The sequence below is a fragment of the Egretta garzetta genome, unplaced genomic scaffold (assembly GCF_000687185.1).
Source record: "Egretta garzetta isolate BGI_Z169 unplaced genomic scaffold, ASM68718v1 scaffold50, whole genome shotgun sequence".
Lineage (NCBI taxonomy): Eukaryota > Metazoa > Chordata > Aves > Pelecaniformes > Ardeidae > Egretta > Egretta garzetta.
This window is the reverse complement of record NW_009258613.1, coordinates 2,537,977-2,546,816: the sequence shown is the minus strand read 5'-3', so window position 1 is coordinate 2,546,816 and position 8,840 is coordinate 2,537,977. Positions and strand designations below refer to the sequence as shown.

General features: G+C 39.3%; 1 protein-coding gene across 1 annotated transcript in view; it reads left to right on the top strand.

The window, feature by feature from the left end:
- ASAP1 (ArfGAP with SH3 domain, ankyrin repeat and PH domain 1) overlaps positions 1–8,840 on the top strand; it is a 101,819-nt gene that overhangs the window by 87,858 nt on the left and 5,121 nt on the right. Inside the window, exons 27-30 of the mRNA XM_035903434.1 lie at positions 1–90; positions 2,904–2,970; positions 5,162–5,220; positions 7,479–7,981. The exon at positions 1–90 is cut by the window's left edge and continues 2 nt beyond it. Coding sequence (XP_035759327.1) covers positions 1–90; positions 2,904–2,970; positions 5,162–5,220; positions 7,479–7,981 — 719 coding nt within the window. The remainder of the gene's footprint in view (positions 91–2,903; positions 2,971–5,161; positions 5,221–7,478; positions 7,982–8,840) is intronic.

Below are 8,840 nucleotides of genomic sequence, written 5' to 3'. Positions count from 1 at the left end.
CTCCCCCACCCCCAGGACACAAAAGAACCCTCTCTGACCCACCAAGCCCACTACCTCATGGACCCCAGAATAAGGGCCCAATTCCTTGGGGTGAGTTTTGAAACACAAAACAAAAGGGCAGGGGAAAACCTTTATGCTGGATGATAAATGATCTTTGGTTTCTTTTACCTGGTGCTTGCTTTCCAACGATTGCAGCTTGATGTAACGTCAGCTCAGATAAATCAATGGCTCTATCTTCTGTCACTCTAGCTTCCAGGCTTCTGTATCTCAGTCTCACTTGAGAAAAATGAAAATATTCCACACTCCCCTGGGGCCCAATTCAATCTCCTCTCCTGGCTCCCTCTCTACCCAAACTGCCCTCACCCCGCCCCCCTCATCTGCATCTGCTCTGCATCTGCTTCCTCACCCCTGCTCCTGTCCTGACCAGCTCATTAACCTAGATGGGTCTTGACTGGGGGCAGATGCACCTCGGTGAATCTGTGGGGTTCTCCTGACTGCCAGAAGAGCTTGTTTCCTTGAGCTCTGTGCCAGTTCACACCTGGCTGGTGGGCATGTGTTGTCTTAATATGTTTTTGGGTTTTGTGATGTTGTCTGTACACATACAAAGACTGATAGGTTTGCATCCTTCTAGCCGCAGAAGTTATACAGAAACAGCACTTTTTTTTCCTTTTCTTTTTTTACAGAATACCTTTCTGACAGAAGCTTTTCAGAAACTATTTTCCAGACTACTCAAATTCTTCCTCTTTTCAATAAACATTGCTCTATGCAGTCAACTTCTCCCGGTAGCTATAAATCTCAGGCCCGTGTAATTTTCTGTAATTTTAGTCTTGGTGGCAGGATTTCCATAAACCTGTAAACTTTCGAGCTGGAATCCAGTGCTTAGGTAGGGGGGGTCATCCATACGCTACTTATATCTTAGGACTATCCTCTCTCTGTTCCAATACAAACACAAAATTACTAGCCTAAAAAAAAGTTTGCAAGCCTAAAAGCACCATTTTTTTTCAGCAAATTGAGTTAAATGTGGTAAATCATGGAGTACTCTTGTAGAATATGTGATTTCATTTAGGTTTTAATCTGAAGAGAAGTACAGAGCCCAATGAAAAGCAAAATCTTTTTCTCAAGGAATACAAATAACGACAGTCTTTTCAATTCTCTACTTGTCAGATGTCTGGGATATGGAAAAAATATTTCCTATGTTCTAGAGTCTAACAGCCCTGTACTATTTCAGAGGTAGTAAAGACATTTTAGAGAGCTTGGACTTTTAAAAATGTAAAAAAGCCCAAATATTTAAGTCCAAAACAACACCTAAACCACCATATACTGGAATGCTATATAATGTAACGCTAGTAGAATGCAAAGTGTGGTGGGAAGGGATGCTGAGCTAGTTCCAACTTTTCGTTAAAAATCCTAGACAACGGGTGAAGGAAAGGGAAAGGTGCAGGTGTGGAGCTGAAGACCTTATAGCAGTAGAACAGCTTTTCAAAGCAGGGCCAGAGAATAACATTGCTCTTTCTGTCTCTTTTCTGCTCTCCTCTCCTTCGCTGAGATCTGTACAAAAGGTTATTTTCAAGTCCATTTGGATTTTAAGCAAGTATTAAGTTTTGTGTTTATAAAAGAGGGAGTTTCTTTTATCTGCCTTTGTGCTTTTTGGTTTAAGAATATTGTTGGATGTTCACTGCTTTCCCTTTCAGAAGCTTTTTTCTGTGTTGTTATATTTCTTGTTACATTGAATTTCAGCATTTGTTTTCTAATCTGTGCATTAATTGAAGTTTCAAGCAGAGCAATCCTTAGCTTATGTCTAAGCAAATTAAGTGGCTATTCAAAGATGTTCTAAAAATGTCGCTTAGATTATTTTGGATTTCCATAGCAACCATGAGATATTTTTCCTCGCTGTATTCATAGGATCTACATGTGAAGGGTTTGCTGTTTGTCTTACCTTTTTTTTTTTTCCCCCCTCCCCCTCTTTTAAATATAACCATATTTTTAGCAAGGCTCAGCCTGAGCCTTTTCTGCTGTTTCATTTAGACTTGAATGCGTTAAGAACGGTATCTAGGCAGATACGTCATTCTTTTGCATGGGAAGTATTTTGCCATCATTAAACGTCACTGTACATCTATTTCAGTGACAATTTACTAATGGTTGTTGAAGTTGGTTCTAAGATTGTCTAAACAATTTAGACATGCTGTAATAGAAGAGGGAAGGGGGAACGATAAAGGCACTAAACTGGAATAGTTAGTATGACTGTACCTTGGCGATGGTGATGGCTATGAACGAGAAGCCTTCTGCTGAAGGAGTTCAGAAGCACTTGGGTATGGATTTTGCTGCCTTTTGACAGAATTGAGTATACCGAGGATCTTTTCTTTACCAACTGTTAACGTTCAGGTTATGGTAACATACTGACTTAGCCACTAAATCAGCAAAGGCTGCTCTTTATGTAGAATAAAATACAAATCCTTGGAAATTTCATGTTTTGTGAATAAAATCAAATCCATGGTGGTTTTAAAAAGATGTGCCTCATAACACAAATGTAAACATCCGCGATAAATTTATTTGATACTGGTCTGCAGTCTTCTCTATTATGAGAAAATTGAAACACTACTCAAAACAAATGCCCTGCAGCAGTAACTCGGAAATGTCATTCAATCTTTCCTTGCCAGAAGATGTGAGCTACCAGAGACCTGTTTTAAAATGGGTTGTACGACAGGTCAGGTTGGATTATTATGGTGCCTGCCACTTTTTCAGTTACAAAGTTATTAATAAGAATGATCTTCAGAATCTTTAAGACATTGTAGACAGAGGATACTTGGAAGAATGTGTGCTTCGCTTTAAGTTGCACCCTCTGCTGATTATATTTCAGCTATCCTAATGATGTTTTCTTTTTAATTGTGCTTTTTTCACCTCAGGTAATGATTTGGGCCCACCTTCAACTAAGGCTGCAAACAAGTTTGAGGGGATGTCTCAGCAGTCAAGGTAAAAATCTGTGTATTTGAAGGCAAAAATGAAAATTTATCTGAACATAACTAATTTCTAAATTAGAAAAAAAATGCCATTCACATGAACTAAAATCCTAGATACGTTTCTTCATTAGTTTTCTGCATGCCTTACTACCGTACAAATACTTTGGCTTCATTGAGCCTCCTACACTATGTTCATAGCTGTCCGTACATCCCTTGAGCAGGATGGACAGAACGACTTGTGCCAGAATCTATCTACTGCTCCTACAGAAGTGCACTCTGAGCTGGGAAGTGTTGCCTCAGACTGCAGTACAGCAGGACCAAAGTTTTATTTTCATGCCTCCTGGCATTTCATTTTGTCTGCTTCAGTGTGAGGTCGCATGCCTGTAGCTACAGGCGTGTCACTCTGGGTACAGGCTGGCATCGAAGATAGCTCTAGAAGAGAGAGAATTCATCTCACTCTTCCAGCTTAACTGCTTTCCAGTCCATCGAGCTTACGCGCTGACACAGTCTGTAATAACACAAACTGCTTTTAGCTCGTGGTTCATCAGGTCAGTACTTTACAAGTCGTTTTCAATAGCTGAAGTAGCAAGGATAGCCATACATTCCTGTCGCTTAGTGTTTGTTACTCCTCTTTCTGTGTTGTGATTCCAAGGTCCTGAGGTTCAAAGCATAGTAATTCTAATAAACATGTGCCTCGGGCAACACGACAGAGACCTTGCATGACCGCAAGTGTGCATGATCAGGCCATGACTGGAGATGGATGTGTAACGTCAAAGAAATCACAGTAGGAGATGTGTAGGTAGAGTTTCTGGATGCTCCTCAGTCTGTGATCTGCCTTGTCAGGGCAGGCAATGGACGTGTTGTGGGTAGCACGGCTGACTTGCCGTGTTTGCTGAATGCCAGGTGACGCTGAGTACTCAGGGAAAAAGCGGTGGTGTTCTGTAGCACAAAGAGCTGGTGCCGTCCTTGATACTTGTAAGTCAAGGGTAAAAGTGTGGTCCTAGTGCTTGATGGCATTAGATAAAGGCCGAGGTGATTATTTATTGAATAGAGATTGAGCTTGGCTGTTCTTTCAGTTTTGTGTCATGATGTATTTTGACTATTTTAAAAAAGCTAGGAAATTGAGATAAAAGTCTTTCATCATGCTAATTTTGAAACGTTAGCTTCAGAGACAAATAATGCCAGAATCAAGGCTGTTGATGCAGAAGACTCTGCTCTGATGAACATATTCTGGCAACTTCCTCACCCATTTTTCTTTTCCTTGTTTTTTGAGTAATTATTTTGAGGTGATACTGATTTATTATTTATTGTTTGATTTTTATGCCCTAAATCAATTGGCTTTCTTCTTTTCTTCCACAGTCCTTTTCTGTAAAAGTGACTCAGGTGTGGTTTTGGTGAAAGAAATTTGGTGGTTTTTTGTTTTGCCCTCACGTGCCACGTGTGCAAATTTGAGCCAGACTGTTGTTAATTCTCAAAAAAAAAGTCGTCAACAGAAAGCACAGATAGAAAGTTTTGGCAATATGCAACGATCTCAGATTTTATGCTGTAATTAAATTACTCGCAACTGTCCTGCTTGTGTTGTTGCTTACCACTGTGAGTAGCTAACACAGCTGTAACACAGGTTGACAGGGTAAAGCATATTGTTTTCCCACAATCATCAGTATTTCCTTGGAGTAGCAGAAGCTTCGTCTCCTAATGCAGCTGCAGTTTATGTGTAATAGAATACCATACCGTGCAGTAGGCTAAAAGGCATAGGCTGAGGGCTGGGAAACTTCAAACCACTGACATAAAGGACAGATTATGTTTTGAATGCTTCAGTATAATCATTTTAAAGACCAGATTTTCCTTAAAGTCCAGGATCTGCCCACTGAAGCTGGTCTTTCAGCTTCACCTATTTTCAGAGTACATTTTTGCACATACCATAGTTCGTAGAATAAATCTTCCGTGTAGCATTAAAGGTGTGGGGTTTGTGTGTCTTTTTCTCTGAAAAAAGCAGTTCGTTCTTAACGCTGCTTTTGAGTTTTAGGATTGATCCACAGACAAGATGGTTACCTAAAAGAAGCAAAAGAAATTCGTGGGTTTTTTTGTTTTGTTTTGTTTTGTTTTTTTTTCTATTTATGGTCGTGTAGAAGGGGAAAATGGGAAAGAAAAAAGTATGTTTTATAACAGCTGTAAGCACTAATAATTCACATCTGTTGATTTAGCACTGGGACTGCAAAGACTGCACTTGGCCCAAGAGTTCTTCCCAAACTACCTCAAAAAGGTAAGGGTTCTCTTTGTGGGTATTCTCATAACGATATCTTTTAAATGTGTGCAAAAGTAGATACTTCTTCTAAATATGTGGATCTTTTCAGCAAAAGTTTTATTTCTAAAATGCCACAAACCATGAAACTTTAGCAAAACTGAAAGGATTTTGGAAGATTGGGAAGGTTTTTATTAAACTAAAAAAAAAAAAAATAGTTACACCTATGGAACATAAGTAGGAAAGAAAAAAACAACCACCATAAACTTAGTTGAAGCTGTAAGAGCCCTCAGGAGATCAGCTGGTCCAATACACCACTTAGACCAGGGCTAACTTTTTGACATGAGAACAGATTGCTCAAGGCCATGTCCAGCTGCATTTTGAGTATCTCCATGGATAACCTCTCTGGGCTTCTGTTTCTTTGACCACTCTCATTGGTAAACTCTTTGTTTTAATTCCTATTAGCCATAAGACAATTTCTTAATGCCCTTGAAGGAAGTTGTATCTGTTGCCATGTTTCGGTGATCAGTATTGTTGTCATTATAAATACTTGGAAAAGGATCAGGTACTGTTACATGCTCACTTATGTATTGGTGCTGAAATTGCTGAGACCATCATCCCAGTGAACGCTTTATGGCCCTTTCTTTTTAGAAACGTTTTTTTTTCTAGTCTCTCTTTATATTCCTATGGCAGGTTTTATATAGTTTTTTGACTTCTTGCACCAGTTTGACTATAAAGTCAAAAGTGGACCTACCTTGTAGCTCTGTCTGACGCAGAATCCATCAAAAATACATTATATCTGTATGAGTGGGTGATCACTACAGAGCCTGAAGATCAGGAAATTATGCCTCTCCAAACTTCTGTAGCTAGATGACTGAAACTGAGAGTGTAGATCACTTTAACAGAAATGTGAAAATGCACATGTGAAATTTCAACTTTACTAAATTATAATTATTATGACATGGTATTGTCTTTTGAAAGAGACACCAGTGACGCGATAGGGTACCACAGGAAGTCAATGCTTCCTTGATTTAAAATGATATGGGTGAAAATTTATAGTGGTCTCAATCAAAGCACTTTGATTGGGGCTACTATCAGGGTTTTTGTATCATTTACTTAGGGCTCAAACCAGTGTGGATGATGAGTGCTTAGATGTTTGCTACTAGATAAGTCTAGGAGAGAAACCCATATACAAGTATCAACACAGACTTTTTTTAAATGGAGGGATCTAATAGTAACTATACAATTTTTTCTATGGAAAATGTGCAGGTTTCCTTTTTTGGTATAAATAACCATAAATAGAGCATGGAAGTGTTATGGCAGGAAGTGATATCCAAAGCGAGTATTGGGTTTTTTTGTAGTAAAATGTCAGGCCACCTTTTTGGCTTGTATTATAAGATACTAAAGCAGTGCTTGATGCCACAGGAAATAATTCCTTCTAATCAAAACATGTTGCTTTCATCACGGGTCATAACTTTTTTCTCTCCTGTCCCCCTTCATCTGCTTTAATACAAAGTTGTTTGGTTTAGGGGTTTGCGGTTTTTTTGTTGTATTGTTTTGGTTTTGTTTTTAAGGTAGATTTCAGTCAAGTTTTCTTAGGGAACTTAGCAGTAGAATAGATGCAGGATACTGCGAAAAAACTATTTGAAAAACTATTTTCAATTTCCTTCCATAAAAGCTGCAAAATACGCTTGTTTAAAGCTTCTCATCTTACTAAGTTGTAAATATTTAAAATAATTTATTTTTTATTAGTTTTGGTTTGAATGTCTGTAATATCATTTGTTCCATACACTGTGTAGACATACATCCTCACTCACTCTCTTCTTTAAGATTTTGCAGGTACTAATTCTGAGACTTGGTGGGGTTTTTGTATGGAGTTCAACTGTATATATGAATAATTGGCATTAAGGAGAATTTTCATTGCAGTCACATAAGTGGGTTGGTAGATTGTTGTGCAAAATACATCTTTTCTAATATTTAACGTTTCTTGGCTTAGCAATCACCTTATTTCACCTTAAGTACTTAATGTATAGATTGACACCTAGTAGCTGTTGGTTTAAGCATTCCTGGCCTCCAGTAGGAGCAATGAAATGAGACCCGAGTGAAAGAGGGTTAAGTAAAAGTACCTTGCATTTGTCATCAACTAGGAGGACGTATGGACAGTTACCGGGGCTCAGTGACCATGTGGTCATTACACAATTGCAGTTCTGATATGTGCCTAAATTCTTTAATATTAAGATGAGATTGTGAAAAAACATTGTTATGCTCTTTTGTTTTAGTGGCACTAAGAAAAATAGAAACCAGTCATCATCTTTCAATAGATAAATCCCATCAGCACACGGAAATCTTTCAGAAGCCCTCACTGTCCATCGATATACCACAGAAACCACAACCTGGAGACTTGCCCCCAAAGCCTCTGCCTCTGGAATTAACTCAGAAACCTCAAGTGGGAGATTTACCCCCAAAGCCTGGAGAACTACCCCCAAAGCCTCAGCTAGGAGACTTGCCACCAAAACCACAACTTGGAGACTTACCTCCAAAGCCGCAAATGAAGGACCTTCCTCCAAAACCTCAGCTAGGAGAGCTGTTGGCTAAAACTCAAGGTGGAGAAGCATCTCCGAAGCCTCAGCCCTCAGAGGCGAATCAAAAATCTCACTCCTTAGATCTTTCTCCAAACATACAATCTAGAGACACCGTCCAAAGGCAAGCATCTGAAGAGTCTAATGACTTAACACATACCCTGCCAGAAACCCCTGTGCCACTTCCCAGGAAAATAAATATGGTAGGTATTGTTCCAGCTAGTTGAGAGTATCCATGGAGGCTCTGAAGTTACTGTAGGACTATCTGTGCAAAAAAAACCACCCTTGAGCTATGCACACAAAGCAATGTAACATTATGGGCTAGGATGGGGAACGAGGTGCTCTTTTTGTGCTCCCAAGCAACTTCAGCAAATGCTGGGGGTTTACAAGGCCTCCCGCATGCTGAAACAAATACTAGTAACGTAAAGTGAGAGCCTTGGGCATGACAGTGTGTTTAGATTTATTAGGGAACTTGGGCATTTTTATCTGTGCCAGTCATAAATCTGAATTAATCGGTGGTTTTCTCTGCTGTCTTTGCTCACTCCTTTGTATGCCTTAGATTACTGGAATATTTATGTATTTGATCTTTATAAGCTTTGAGAAGGGATGTTAGCACCCATTGTCAGTAGATAAAAAAAAACCTTGAAGTCAGCTGTGACAAACTAGTAAATGTTTTTAAGTATTTAATGTACCTAAGTGGTTAACAAAGGTTCAGATAGATTACTGAAGTGGCAGAATTGACATTGCTGGACGGTGTGTGGTAGCAGAGCTGCGACTGTAACTCAGTTCTGAGTCTCCTTGTTCAACCTCCAATTCATCTCGCTGTTCATCTTGCTAACCAGTGCACTTTCCATCCAAGAGAGGATTCTTCATGCATATGTATAGTGAAATCATTTTGTGAGACTCCAGAGCTCTCTTAAGATTTTCATCATTAAGAATACATCAAAAAGGAGATGGTTTTGCTTGTCAAATTGGCTATGCAAAGCACTTATGTAAAAGGAAGTAAGGCTTCCGTTCTTGTGCTGGAAGCAGGGGGGGAGTTTCTCCCTTCTTGTGCTTGTC